Genomic DNA, 14,444 nt, shown 5'->3' with positions numbered 1-14,444 from the left:
AACCTGGGAAGATTCAAACTAACCATTGCAATTACAGAGCTTATGGGGGAAAAACAACCAATTAAAATTTTGTAAGATAATCAGATATCAATGATCCAGGAGTCATGTACAGATGTGAGAGTTGGTCCGTAAAGAAGGCTGAGGGCTGGAGCATTGATGCTTTCGAATTGTGGTGCTGGAGAAGACTCTTGAGAGTGCCCTGGACAGCAAAGAGATCAAACAAGTCAATCCTAGAGGAAATCAACCCTGAATATTCATTGGAAGGACTGATGCTGAGCTGAAGCTTCAATATTTTGGCCACCTGATGGGAAGAGCCAATTCATTGGAAAATAGCCTGATGCTGGGAAAGATTGAAGGCACAAGGAGAAGAGGGCAACAGAAGATGAGATGGCTAGACAGCATCGCTGACTCAATGGACATGAATTTAAGCAAACTCCGGGAGGCAGTGGGACAGGGAAGCATGGCGACTACAGTTCACGGGAGTAACAAAGAGTCGAACACAGTCGCAAAGAGTCGGACACAACTTATCAGCTGAACAACAACAGATATCGGTTATGGATCAGATGTTTGATGATATTAAGTAAGACATTATCATTAATACATTGAGTGATTAATACCATAGCTATGTTTTAAAACAAGAGTGCTTATAACTCAGAAATACATACTGAGATATTTATGGATGAAATGATATATTATCTGGGATTTGCTTCAACATATTTGGAAGGAGAGAAAGTGGGTAAGGATGTTAGTGAACACATTTGACCATAAGTTGATAATTACTGAATCTGGTTAATGAGTACATAGGGTTTCATTATATACTTTCTTGCTACTGTTGTATAAATTTGAAAATGTCCATAATCAATGATGAGGATGATCACTCATTTTACAGAAATGCTCACCCCCAAGGTTTACTATTTTTTTAAAAATTTATTAAATTGATTTACAATGATGTGTTAATTTCTGCTGTACAGCAAAGTGATTCAATTATACATATATTATACATATATATTCTAGATTTCCTTTAAGTAGTGCCCCCAGCTCTTGAGACTTTCAAAAAGCTCAGCCTTCACCTTGGTAGGAACAGAGCTCTTTGAAGAACACCTGTCTTCATGGACAAGAATCCCAGGGGCACAGCTCAGGTAGATGGCTCTTGCCTTCTCTCTCTTTTTCCCTCATCATATTATTTGCTTCCCAGTGACCAGAGATTATCCACAAGCCACAAGTAACCCACTGACTCTTCCTGTCTGGCTCTCTCTGTGTGGTAGCATTTTCTGAGTCACTTGCTGTTGTTGTTCAGTTGCTCAGTTGTGTCTGATTCTTTGTGACCCCATGGACTGAAGCATGCCGGGCTTCCCTGTCCTTTATTATCTCCAGGAGTTTGCTCAAACTCATGTCCACTGAGTTGGTGATGCTATCTAATCAGTTCATCCTCTTCTATTGCCTTCATTATTTCCCAGCATCAGGGTCCTTTTCCAATGAGTTGGGTCTTCATATCAGGTGGCCAAAGTATTGGAGCTTCAGCATCAGTCCTCCCTATGAATATTCAGGGTTGATTTCCTTGAGGATTGACTAGTTTGATCTCCTTTCTGTCCAAGGGACTCTCAAGAGTCTGCTCCAGCAACACAATTCAAAAAGATGCTTGCTCCTTGGAGGGAAGACTATGACAAACCTAGACAGTGTACTAAAAAACAGAGACATCACTTTGCTGACAAAGGTCCATATAGTCAAAGATACAGTTTTTCCAGTAGTCATGTAGGGATGTGAGAGCTGGATCATAAAGAAAGGTGAGCACTGAAGAATTATGAGCAATACTGAACACTTATTTTAAGCCACTGAGTTTAGGGGTGGTTTGTTACTCAGCAGTAACTCACTAATACAAACACATGCACAATCTGATTTTTGTCAGTTACTTATATCACCTATTTAGTTTCTGTGAGCAACTGAGTTAGGAACCTTGAATTAGATAGAGGTTTTCAAACTTTACTGTGCTTAAGAATTGTCCAGGGAGTTTACTTAAAATACTGATTCTGGGCCTCACTTCTAGAAAGATTCAGTAGATTAAACGAGCCCCTGACATCTGCATTTTGACCAGCATGTCTGATTTCGGTACAGATCATTTATGAAATACACATTGGAAACCATTTGCTCGTGAGAACACTAAAACCATGATGTAATCACAAATATTATCTCTCTTTAATATCAGGAAAGAGAGAGAGTGGGTTTTGGCCAAAGAAGGGTAAATGCTTTGTCTGATAAGCAAAGAGAAAGATGTGCCCCTTCCCGGAGTCTGAGATTGCATTTTGCTGTCCGTACTATTTCTTTTTTTTTAAATATGTATTTACTTTTCTTCGGCTGCATCGGGGCTCAGCTGCGTCATTCGGGATCTTCTGCTGCCGCCCGTGGACTCTCTCTGGAACGCCAGCGCTCAGTAGTTGTGGTGCCTGGGCTTAGTTTCTCCAGGGCGTGTGGGATTTTAGTTCCCCCAACCAGGGATGGAACCCAGGTCCCCTGCATTGCCAAGTGAATTCTTAACCACTGGACCACCAGGGAGGCCCCAGGATTGTTTCTTCATTTACATAAGGAAATGTTTCTTCGAAATCACATAAAAGGTTTACGATCAAATGCATAAATAGCAAAATCTGGATATAATTACAAGAAGTTGACTGGTGGCTGAGGAATCAGGCTAAGAGGGATTAGCTAGAGGTAAACAGCAAAGAGGGAGTGGGAGGTTGGGGGGGTGGGGTGGGCAGGAAGCTTAAAATGGGGAAAACAAGTAAACAGTGACAAGCTGCGTAATGGATCCTGGAAGCTCGGCAATGCAACTGCTGCCTTTCATTCCCACCGGGTCAGTGAGGTGATGACTGGTCATCCCACCAGTTCATTAAGGGCCCATCATGTGCCAGACACAGTCCTGGAGCTGGCCCCCACCAGGGAAAAGGACAGATAAGGATTCTTCTCCTTGTGGAGCTTACATTCCTATGGGGTGAGGGGACACAGATGATAAACAACGTAAAGAAAATTTACATCAGATGGCACAGTGGGTCGATTTGCGTTCCCTGGCCCCTCCCCCTCAAAAAAAGCTCTGGTCAAGCTCTCCCCCAGGGTGCCAGTAGCACGTGCCCTTATTTGGAAATAGGGTCACCGCAGAGGTAGTCAATTTAAGATGAGGTCAAGCGTGAGCCCTGATCCAAGGTAAACGGTGTCTTTATAAGAAGGTAGCAGACACACAGAGAAAACTTCATGCAATGCTGGAGGCAGACAGTGGAGTGATGTACCCACAAGCCTGAGGAATACCTAGAATTGCTGGCAACACCTGGGTGGCACAGTGGTAAAGAATTCGCCTGCCAATGCAGGAGATGCAAGGGACAAGGCTTTGATTCCTGCGTTGGGAAGATCTCTTGGAGTAGGAAATGGCAACCTGTCTAGCATTCTTGTCTGGAAAATTCTATGGACAAATGAGCCTGGGGGGCTGCAGTCCTTGGGGGTCACAGAGTCAGAGGTGACCAAGCACAGGCACGCACACTTCAGAAGAGTAAGTTTCTCCCCCAGAGCCCCCCGAGAAAGGCAGGGCCCTGGCAACACCTTGATTTCTGACTTTTAGCCTCCAGGATTGTGAGAGAATGAATTTCCGTTGTTTCAAGCCATCTGGTTTGTGGTATTTTGTTATGTGGTCAAGGAAACGAATGGAGATAAATGCTAAGAAAAATAGAGCAAGGAAGGGAAGGAGAGAATGCTGACGATCAGGTTTGCAGTTTAAACAGAGCCACTTGGAAGTCCTCCCTAAGACCTGAGAGCGGGGAGGGACGTCTAGGGTAGGAGCGTCGCAGGCAGATGTAACAGTAAGTGCAAAGGCCCTGGGGTGGCAGAGTGTCCACTGCCTTGTGATTGAGTGGGCAAGGTGATCAGACAAGGCAGGGACTTGCAGGTCATAGTCCGGCTAAGTGAGAAACAGAGCTCCCAGAGGGTTTGGAGCAGAAAAGTGGCATGATTCTTATTTATTTAAAATCAACACTTTTTTTTAAGGCTCACTCAGGTGGCTCTGGGGAGACAAGGCCAAAGGGGGCAAGAATGGGTTGGGGAAAGCCAGCTAGAAGGGCCTGTTTAGGTTAAACCTATGGAAGCTTGGGGCTTCCCAGGTGGTACTAGCAGTAAAGAACTGCCCTGGGCCAGGAAGATTCCCTGGAGGGCATGGCAACCCACTCCAGTATTCTTGCCTGGAGAATCCCACGGACAGGGGACAGAGGAACCTGGGGGGGGGGGGGGGGGGGGGGGCTGTGGTCCATGGGTCACAGAGTCGGACAAAACTTAAGCGACTTAGCGCAGCACATGGAAGTTTGAAGGGGCTGTGGGTGGAGGGTGGGGTGGATGGAGGCTTTTGGCTGTTTGGAAGGTGAAGCCTAGAGGGTGTATTGGCTCTGGAAAGAGGAGCCCTTGGATGACTCCGACGGCTTTGGCCTGAGTCACTGGAAGCAACGAGTTCCAGAATAACAACTGACTTGTTTTGTGTGTTTTCTGTGGTTTATTTAACTGGACATGTTCTAATCCTTGATCATAATTTCCACATGTACCATATACAGGTGCTGAGCAATGTCTGAACAGAAATAGCCACTTTTATCAAGTAACATCATTTGAGGGAAGAAAAAAAAAAAACAACACCAAAAACCTCAGTATGTAATACACGGACTTTTTCATGCTGGTAGGAGAAGGCAGTGGCACCACACTCCCGTATTCTTGCCTGGAGAATCCCAGGGATGGGGGAGCTTAGTGGGCTGCCGTCCATGGGGTCGCACAGAGTCGGACACGACTGAAGCGACTTAGCAGCAGCAGCAGGAGTTTCCAGTGTCAAGCACTTAGCACAGTCTACTCATCTGAGATACCGACGAAGACGAGACCATTTAAAATACGCTTTGTTCCGACGAAGACGAGACCATTTAAAATACGCTTTGTTCTGAGGTTTGACGGGAAAGGCGTCCAGGCTGCGGGGTGGGAAGGAGGCAGGCTCGGTCAGGGAAGTCGCCTGGCCCAGGAACGCCCTCCCCGGGTCAGGCCAGGCCGGGTGGGGCCGCCGGGTCCGGCAGGCAGGCAGTCTTAGCTCCCCTGGCACAAGGAGACTGTGGACCTCACCGAACGTGTGTGGTCAGCGGTGTGTGCCAAACACCTCCAGCGTCAGAGCGCTGGGCTCAGAGCACTCTCTGGACACGGGAACACACAGGGCAGACGGCTGGGCAGAGTCGCTGATGAAGCCCGCAGACCCCGGGCCAGCCCGCAAATCCAGGCCACCACGGCCTGCTTCCCTGATGGGCAGCGCTGCCGGGCCGGCCTCGGGAGCTAAGCTGCCAGCTTGAGCTTCCTTTTCCGCATAGAAAATCATTTTTAAAAGCATAACAACAGCAAACCAACAAACAAAATAAGCCTGTGAGGCGGGATGTGTATTTTCCTTTGAAAACAGAGTGGAGAGAGAAGCTGTGAATATTCAAAACTGTTCCTGGTTAGTAAGATGGGGTATGAAAAATGTAGAACTCGTTTGGGTTTTTGAATTCAGAGAAGGCATAGCACAACGGGTATGCGCTTTAGGCGTTACAGCCACAACAGAAATTCAATGTTACCACCTACTGCTTGAGTGAGGGTGAGAAAGGACTTAGAAATCTCTTCGAGCCCGGATTTTTCTTCAACTAGGAAATGAGAATAACAACGCCTACCTCACAGGGACGCTGACCTTAGCCCACCCCGGCAGCCCGTAGCGTTGTTATAGGATTCATGCTTTATTACTTTTGCTTTGCTTTATTACTATGTAGGTCTTTTTATGTCTCCTAAAATTTTTTTTTGGGGGGTGTGTGAATCTTAATCTATTTAATTATATTAAAAAAAAAAAGCCTGTGAGGAAACCCGCAGATGAGGGTTTCCCTCCCGCAGGGTGTGGGGCGGCTCCTCAGGAGGACGCCGGTGAGCACGTGGGCGGCGCCGACACCGGGGACCGCGGCGTGACCGGCCGCCCGCGGGACCCTGGTGGACGCGAGGGCGGCTTTGGGGCATCTCTGTTCTGTCCGTGGGGCAGCGACCGCCCCGCCGAGGGGTCGGTCAGCTCCCTACATACGGTCTCGGCCGGCGGAGGGCGAGGACGCGGAAACGTCCCCCACAGGCGGTGCCGAATTCGGGCTCCTGCGCATGCGCGGCGCGGCCGGGCGGCCGCCGGACACCCAACGCGCATGTCTCCACGCCTCGGCCTGCGCGTGGTGGAGGGAGGTGCGGCCGGCGGATGCAGACGGGGCCGAGGGCGGTGCGTCGCCTCGCGGCTTTCCCCTCTGCCCCCGCCGCAGCCCCAGTCTGGTCTAGAAAGGCCCGCGAAGCCGGCGCCCCCTCTTTCCAGCCCCTCCCCCGTCGCGTATCCTTCCGACGCGGTGCCCCGCCCCTCGCTCCCTCCCTCCCCCCGCGCCCTCTCCTCAGACGGAAGGGAACGCCAGCACGCAGGCGCGCTAACCCAGGCGGCGGTGTCTAGTGAGGATTTGAAATCGGCCGCGCGTGCGCACTGGCGTCCGGGCCCGGGCACTGGAGGCCGCGTTTCCTGCCCGCCCGCCGCCCCCGCCCCCCGCCCGGCTCCCTCCCCGCCCCTCATTGGAGCGGAGGCGGCGGCGGCGCCCCCTCCTTCACCCGCGCCCCGTCGCCGCCGAGCGTGTCTTTTCGCCGCCGTCGCCGCTGCTGCTGGCAGGGACGCGGAGCTATCGGCGCGAGCTCGCCTGAGGGCCCGGCTCGCGGCGGCGGCCGCCCTCCCGCGGGTCCCGGGCCGCGCGGCGCCTGGGCCCGCCCCCCTTCGATGGCCTCCGCCGCCGGCCCGTGTGGAACGCCGCCGCGGCCGCCGCGCCGCCTGAAGGGAGCCTGACAGGCCCCAGGAGCACCGCCGCCGCCTGCCCGGGGACCTCCTCGTCTCCTCAGAGACCGCCGCCGCGAGCCGCGACCCCGACGGGAGCCGCCGCAGCGAGCCGGCCCGAGGCGCGGCTCAGGCCCGCCCGCTCGTGCGTCCGTCCGTCCGTCCGTCCGTCCGTGCGCTGCGCGGCGCGGCCCGGGGGCGGGGCGGGCGGGCGCGCGGGCCCGCGGGGCGGGCGCGTGGATGGATCCGCGCGTGGCCTGGATCCAGCCCGAGCAGAAGGGGCCAGCCAATGCCCTGTGGATGCAGATCTGGGAGACCTCGCAGGGCGTGGGCCGCGGCGGCGGCTCGGGCTTCGCGCCCTACTTCTGCCTCAACTCGCCGGCGCTGGACACGGCGGCCGCGGCGGGGACGGGGGCTGCCGGGCCGGGCGGCGGCGGCGGCCTAGGGGGGCCCGCGCTGCCCGCCGCGTCGCCCCCGCCGCCCCCGCCGCCGCCTGCGCCCGGCGCGGCCGCTCTGCCCCCCGCGCTGCTGACGGCGCTCGGGCCCGCGGCCGAGGGTGCCCGGCGCCTGCACAAGTCGCCGTCGCTGTCGTCGTCGTCCTCGTCGTCATCGTCGTCCTCCTCGTCCAACGCCGAGTCGGGCACCGAGAGCCCCGGCTGCTCCTCCTCGTCCTCCAGCAGCGCGTCGCTCGGCCGGGCGGGCGGTGGCCGCGGCGGCGCCTTCTTCCACTTCGCGGACGGCCCCCCGAGCGCCCCCAACGGGCACGCCGGGCCGCGCGGGCCCGCGCCCGCCGGCTCCCCGCCGCCGCAGCATCAGTTCCACCCGGGCCGCCGGAAACGCGAGAACAAGGCCAGCACGTACGGCCTCAACTACCTGCTGTCCGGCAGCCGCGCGGCCGCGCTCAGCGGAGGGGGCGGCCCCGGGCCCCAGGCGCCGCGGCCCGGCACGCCGTGGAAGAGCCGCGCGTACAGCCCGGGCATCCAGGGGTGAGTGCGCGCGGCGGGGCGCCGGGGAGGGGGGCGGCCTCGGCCGCGAGGGCTCTCCCGGGGCTGCGCCGCGGGCGATCGGACGTCCCCACCCGGCGCGCTCACCTCGTTTGGAGGGTGGGTGTTGGAAGCCGAGGTCCGACTCTGCGAGGAGCTTTTTTAGTTTCTTATTTTCATATTCAGAGTATAAACGAGCGGTGTGTCGAGATTCTAGAACTAACGGTGCAGGAAAGGGCCCACTGCGTTCTGTGCGTGCAGGTGTTTTCCTTTTCTCTCTGGCTAAACTGGAAAGGTGGAGAAGGAAACAGCAACCCACTCCAGTATTCTTGCTGGAGAATCCCCATAGACAGAGGAGCCTGGCGGGCTACAGTCCATGAGGTCGCAGAGTCGGACACGACTGAAGCCACTTAGCAAACTGGAAAGGAGGTCGCATACTTTCCAATACTACCCCCGCCCCCGCCAGGTTAGGGACCTTTTGTCAAGTGGGGTGCAGAGGGGTGTTTTATGTTAACTTGCAGAGGCTTTTTAGTATTGTCGGGAACTTGAATCAAGTTGAAGGCAAATGTTGGTTAAATGTTAACTTTTTTACTCCCCCCCCCCCCCCCCCCCCCCCCCCCCGCGAAAATCCATTTAGAACAGGACTAGATTTTTCGGTAGCGATACACTTTAACCAACAGCGAATTTAGAAACGACTTTCTCGTGAAGGGGCTTGCATATTGTGGTTTAATTTTGTGCCGAAATTGCCAAATAGCGTCTTCTGCAGTTTTTTTTTTTTTTTTAATAAGTTAGTAGTGTTCAGAAAAAGTAAAAAAACGTTTGTAGCTATTGGTTATTCTCTGGGAAGTGTCATCTCTATTTTAAGCATTTCCACATCAGCCTAATGGGGATTAGAAGTTCCTTTTAAGGTTAGAGCAGTTACAGAGGCCAGGACCTGTGAGGAAGGTGGGTGTGTGTGGGGGAGCTGTCCCAGGTGAGGCTGTCTGAGGTGTGAGTGCTACTTACCTAGCCCTTCTTGAGCTCTTCTGAGCACCTGGAAACAAGGTATCTGTAGGCAGGGTTTTTTTTTTGTTGTTTTTTTTTTTTAGTCAGCATTTTTAGGATTTAAGTTATAAACTTTCTTGTACAGTTAGGCGCTGATTTAAAGGTCACGTAAGGATCTTTCAGGGTGTTAAGGTTGTGAAACATTGGTTTTATAAATCCCACAGTTGCTTGGTATTTGGATTATTTGTAAAAGTAACTAATTGTTTGTTTATTTTCTAGGTCTGTTTATTCTCTTCTGAAATGTGTTGTGAAACCTAAGTTGATACTACTTTAAAGCATGTGTGATACACAGTAATAGCTGCTCTTTCTGCAGCTTGTTTCACCTGGTGTGGGTTGGAAGCAAGTTACTTTCAGAAATTCCTGAAGCCTTTGAGTTAGGGCTTCCCTGGTATTTCAGCTGGTAAAGAATCTGCCTGCAGTGCAGGAGACCCCGATTCAATTCCTGGGTCGGGAAGATCCACTGGAGAAGGGATAGGCTACCTACTCCAGTATTCTTGAGTTTCCCTGGTGGCCCAGCTGGTCAAGAATCTGCTTGCAATGCAGGAGACCTGGGTTCGATCCCTGGGTTGGGAAGATCCCCTGGAGAAGGGAAAGGCTACCCACTCCAGTATTCTGGCCTGGAGAATTTCGTGGACTGTATAGTCCACGGGGTGGTAAAGAGTCTGACACGACTGATCGACTTTCAGTTTGAGCTAGTACTTCAGCCCTGAGTAGGAGTCCCACCTCTTCTTGCTGTCTCCCTCCAGTTGCTACTTGTGGAACTTTCTGAGCAGAGGTGGTGGGGGGTGGCTGTAGGTTTCCAGCCTGTCTCCCCTGGAATTGACTGTGTCTGAGCCCTAGGAAAACAGGAGGACGTGTGGTCTTCACCTGTAGAGCTTCGGGTGTGATGCTCTTGTGGGACCTGCTCAGGCTCTGCAAGCGGTGTCCTTGCCTGTAGTTTCTAGTAAGCCTGGGCACATGGGTTGCTGTCTTTCCTTAAGGAGCGCACGACCTGCCAGGCGCTGTGCTGGCGTCTAGGGGAGGGGTTGGTGTGGGCTGTGGCCCTGGGATCCTGACTCGGGGGCCCCTCTCGTGGGCTGTCATCCTCTCTAGTGAGGTTCAGTCAGGGCCCACCCCGCCCACCTCCCTCGCTCCCCTTAGGTTAGAGGCAGAGCGGACACCCTGCTTGCCACTACAGGCTCTTCTGGGGTCTCCGCTTCTGGGGGCCTGCCTCCTCCACTCCCCGAGTCCGTTAGAACTCAGCTCCGCAAGGTGCAGGGCTGAAGAGTGGGCTCCCAAGCTGCCAGGAGTTCTGCCTTTCAGCCCCTTGACTAGGTGGGGTTTCTTCCCCCTTCCTCGCGGGACTCTGTGGGTGGCCCTGGGTCTGTCTACTCTCTTCCATACCTGCCTAGAGGAGGAGACTGCTTGGATTGCCCACCTGTGCCTGGAAGGGTGAGTGTCCAGCACCTGGTTCCCTGCTCTGAATCCTAGCGGACTGCCGCTTTAGAAGGGCAAAGAGGAGGCGGAGTGCACCCCAGCAGCGGTCCAGCTGGGGGGTTCGCCTGTGGGGGGAGGAGGGGGGCCTCCCTGATGGTCAGTCATGTCCGCCGGCCTGCTGGGCTTCTGGGAACTCACCTTTTGGTGTGGAGAAAGATCTGTGTCTGGAGCTTGCTCCTGGTCACCAACTTCTCTGGAGAGATGAGGAAGGCCACCAGAACACCTCTCCTTTGTGGCTTAGAAAGAAAAGGAACTGAGGTCAGAGAGCCGCTGTCCACCCAGCAGATGAGACTCTTGTTGATGAAAAGTTGCCGGACAGCGTTTCTGGAAGGATGGTGTCTGCAGCCCTCCAGAAATGGTTCACACTTGCTCGTGTGGCGGGAGTTTGAGCAGCCTCCACTGAACCCCATTGGGCCTCTGCCTGGCAGCCCCTGTAGCAGCCGGCACCATCCCTTCTTTCTTGGGGAGCTTTCTGCCCTTGGGAACTCAGCCTGATGGCTGCCTTGAGAGATGGCCAGCCTGTCTTCATATGAAGAAAAAGCATGTGAAAGTGGATGGGAATGAGGGTGAGAACTTCAGCGTAGAGAAGGTCACATGCTTCTCTTGTAGCTGCCGTTGCCTCTAGTTCTTAGTCTGTTTCTTTGGTTGAATCTCAGTCTTTGGGGAACCGTGTGGGCAATGGGAGGGGTGCTCTACCTGGGGATGCAGGCAGGTGGCGGACGGGTTCAGGGCCCCTGTGACCTGGCCTCTGCCTACCTCGCTGAACTTTGCCCAGGTCAGCCTCAGCAGCTTCAGAAACCTCAGTTTCAAGGTAAAGAAAAGTGCTGCATAGCAAGTCAGGGTGTGGGCCCCAGTTCCGCTCTCACATCCCCCCTGGTGCTCTGTGGGCCCCTGGGAAGGAGGTCCTGGGGTGAGAGAGGAGGCCTGGCGAGCCTGCCATCGGGTCCTGCCCAGGCTCGGGCTCCGAGTTTGCCCTCTCAGGCCTGCCCGCGTGTGTGGGGTCACCCAGCAGCCTCCCCTCAGGTCTCTGGACGTTTCATTTTTAAAGGTCTTCTGTTCCCCCAAAGAGAATTCACTCAGCCTGAGTGTCCGAGACACCAACAAGTGTCATACATAGGGGTGTCCAACCGCTCCCACGGGACCTGGTCCGGATTCCTCCTGCCCTGGGTCTGTTCCCTTCTCCCTGCTCTCCTGAGTCAGCGCCTGGAGGAGGTCATGACCTCGCCCCTCCCTCTGGCCCAGCCTGCGGTCCAGCAAGCTGCCTCCCCTGGTGCGTCCTCAGGGGACCGGTGGGAGGGCACAGGGGAAGGCCCAGCATGACTGCCATGGACCCTGGGCTGCCTCCTCTCCTGCCTTTGTCTCATCCAGATGTCGTCCTCTGAACGTGCTGGGATTCGCGGGAATGGTATTTGGAGATCTGCCTTGAAAGGTGGCACACCTGGGCCTGGTTTTTCCAGTGTTCATCCCCAGAAGCCCTTGGTTGTGGAGGGCAGCAAGGGCGATGTGCTGGGCATGCATTTGCTGCTGCCCGGGCCATTCATGAAATCCCTGCCACGCAGGCACTCACCTGCATGCCAGTCACATAGCTCTTCCTGCCCCTTGCACCATGGCTGGTCTCTCTGCAGAGTGAAATTGAAATCTCACTCAGGGTGCTGGCTGTGACGCTCAGGGAGAGTGGCGCCTGGTTGCTGGTAAACAAGGACGGGCTGACCCTCAGGGAAGGGGCTGCCAAGGAGGGGGGGGGGAGGGGCAAGACAGAGCCCTGGAAGTGGAGGGGCAGCTTGTTACGCCAGCTGGGGAGGGGGCCTTTGAAATGGGGGCCCTCAGAAGGTTTTGTAAAATGGCTTCCCGATAGCTCCTGTGTGGAGGGCAGGGTGGGATGGAAAAGCCTTGCCAAGGCCGGGCCACTGCGGCCACTGAGACATGGCACGTGGTGGGGCTGTGCACTCCTAAAAGGAAGTCTTCAGTGTTATGAAGTTAAAAAAATTTCATAATTGAAGATTTGTCAAAGTAAAGTGTCAGACTTTCCTTTTGTTTGCCATTTAATTTTAAATTTTGGTCCCCGTTTTAAGTGGGCTCATGTGAATGGAAGGAGAGGTAGCAATCATCCTTGAAAAATGCTGTTGTTAAGGTGATTTTGGTTTAAGCTTTGGTTTTTTTGGTTGTGGAGTAAAAGAGGATTGCCATAAACAGGCAGACACAAACCTGTGATGTTCGCGTTCACAAACCTGGTTTTGATGATGCAGCCAGAATGTGGGCTTACGGGGTGTGGGAGGAGGGCTGACTGAACCCGGGAGCCGCCGGGTTGTTGAAAGCCACAGTGCTTGCTGGGAACAGTTGCCGGCCTGTCTAGAAGGCTCCAGCTGGCCCGGCAGGGTTCCTCTGCTCTGAAGGCTGCGCAGGGGGTCTGGCAGCGGAGGAAGGGGAGGTGGGTGGGCTCTAATCGGGATAGGAGCCCGAGACACCCGCCCACAGTGCGCTGCACGTGCGACGTCTGACGCTGAGCTTTCAGCGCCACACCTCGTGTGCTGCTGCTGTGTAACACATCCAGGCTCCGGGCTGCCCGCCGCTCTCACCGACTGTCTCACAGGCTCTGTGGGTCGGAGGGTGGGCTGGGGGCTGGCTCCTCCACTTGGGCGCTCACTGGGCTTAAGTCCTGGGTTGCCCACTGCATCCTCCGCTGGGGCTCAGGAGCCGTCTGTGAACTCACTCCTGTCATGGCGTGATTCTCCCTCAGGGTCCTAGGACTGAGGTCCCTGGTTTCTTGCTGGCCGCCAGCTGGGGCCTCTCTCAGCTCCTTTAAGCCACCAGTGTCTTTTGTTCCTGGTCCTTCTGTCTTCAGACTGGCCAGGCTTTGAATCTTTGGTAGCCTCTGCCAGCTGCAGGAAGCCTTCTGCTTTAAGGACTTGTGGAGTTGGTTCAGGCCCACCAGGGGACTGTGTTAAGGGCTTGCAGTAATACGGCATGGTCCCAGGAGCCACGAGCATTTCCTCATGGCCACAGGTTCTGGATCTTCCGGGGTGTGGGTGGGGAGGTGTTCTCTTGTAGGTAGACCTGTCTGCCTGGGGACTTGGGCTGCGCTGTCCTCTTCCAACACTGCTCTCCTTTGACTGGACACTAGCCCGTCACTATGACTGGCAGATTGTCTGTCTTCTGGTCTGGTTGTCACCACTGAACTTGGGCAGCCAGAGCTACCGTAGCTCTGAGGGCCTGTCTGTGCCTTTCATGTGGACTGTTCTTAAAATATGTTATCTGAGCAGAGTTTATGTGAATGTTGTGGACATACAAAAATCTCAGTGATTGAGAAGTCCTGTGTGTGAGGTGTCCTGCCTTGGCTTGCTTAGCGAAGGTGCCCTTCCTGCGCCGGGGGAGGGTGGCCGGTGACTTGCCCAGTCACCCCTGGATTACCCCACGGTCCCTCCGTGCTTTCAGAAGACGCAGCCCAGGTTTGGGGACTGGTGCCTTGCTCAGAAGCCCCGCCTCAGGGCTCTCCCCCTGCCTGTGGAGTTACTGCTGCTCTTGAGAACTGGCGCCAACTCTCCTGTGTCCTTTTGGGGGAGGGTGGGCTGTGTCCAAGCCTGGATTCCCAGCGCCGGGCACAGTCACACTATGTGCACTGCTGCTGTGTGTCTGGGGGGCGAGTGAGCGAATGAGTGAGAGAAAGAAAGGAAGAGAGTCTGGCAGGTGTGGCAAGTCTGCTGAGTTGAAATAAACCAAAGGCTAAAAATAACTTTCACTGTTTTTCTTAGGATTTTTGAAGATTTTATTGCTAACTGAGGTTATTTAAGTGCAGAATGAAGTAAAATTTATCACAGTGTATCTGCCTCCTTTCCTGAAAAGTGGTGAAGTCAGGTTTACGCTTTGCAACCCAGAATGTGAAAAACAGAATGTTCAACAAAAATTCTATTTGGTGTTAGAAAGGCATCTCCATTTAGTTTTTAGCTGGTCTCTCTCTCTTATTATGAAATTAATACCTAACACAAGGAGGTAGAAAGCTTGGTGCCCAGTGGGTGTCCTATGACCTGGTCCCACATGCCCTGGGCTTCTGAGGCCTGGGTTCCCTTTGCCGTGGAGAG

At 54.3% G+C, this 14,444-nt stretch overlaps 1 protein-coding gene and 1 long non-coding RNA gene across 3 annotated transcripts in view; one reads left to right on the top strand and one right to left on the bottom strand.

The window, feature by feature from the left end:
- Nucleotides 1-907: 907 nt before the first annotated feature.
- LOC114118700 (uncharacterized) lies at nt 908-6,153 on the bottom strand. Its single transcript, XR_003591881.3, has 2 exons — nt 5,125-6,153; nt 908-4,976 (listed from the first exon to the last, which is right to left on the bottom strand). It is a non-coding gene; the product is annotated as an uncharacterized LOC114118700 (long non-coding RNA).
- Nucleotides 6,154-7,074: 921 nt separating this feature from the next.
- Nucleotides 7,075-14,444, top strand: part of TENT4A (terminal nucleotidyltransferase 4A) — a 41,323-nt gene continuing 33,953 nt past the window's right edge. For both annotated transcript variants that reach the window (XM_027980175.3, XM_027980174.3), the window contains exon 1: nt 7,075-7,851. In XM_027980175.3, the coding sequence (XP_027835976.1) occupies nt 7,106-7,851 (746 nt within the window). In that variant the 5' untranslated portion in view covers nt 7,075-7,105. The remainder of the gene's footprint in view (nt 7,852-14,444) is intronic.

This window comes from Ovis aries, chromosome 16 (assembly GCF_016772045.2).
Source record: "Ovis aries strain OAR_USU_Benz2616 breed Rambouillet chromosome 16, ARS-UI_Ramb_v3.0, whole genome shotgun sequence".
Lineage (NCBI taxonomy): Eukaryota > Metazoa > Chordata > Mammalia > Artiodactyla > Bovidae > Ovis > Ovis aries.
This window is presented reverse-complemented; position numbering and strand designations above follow the sequence as displayed.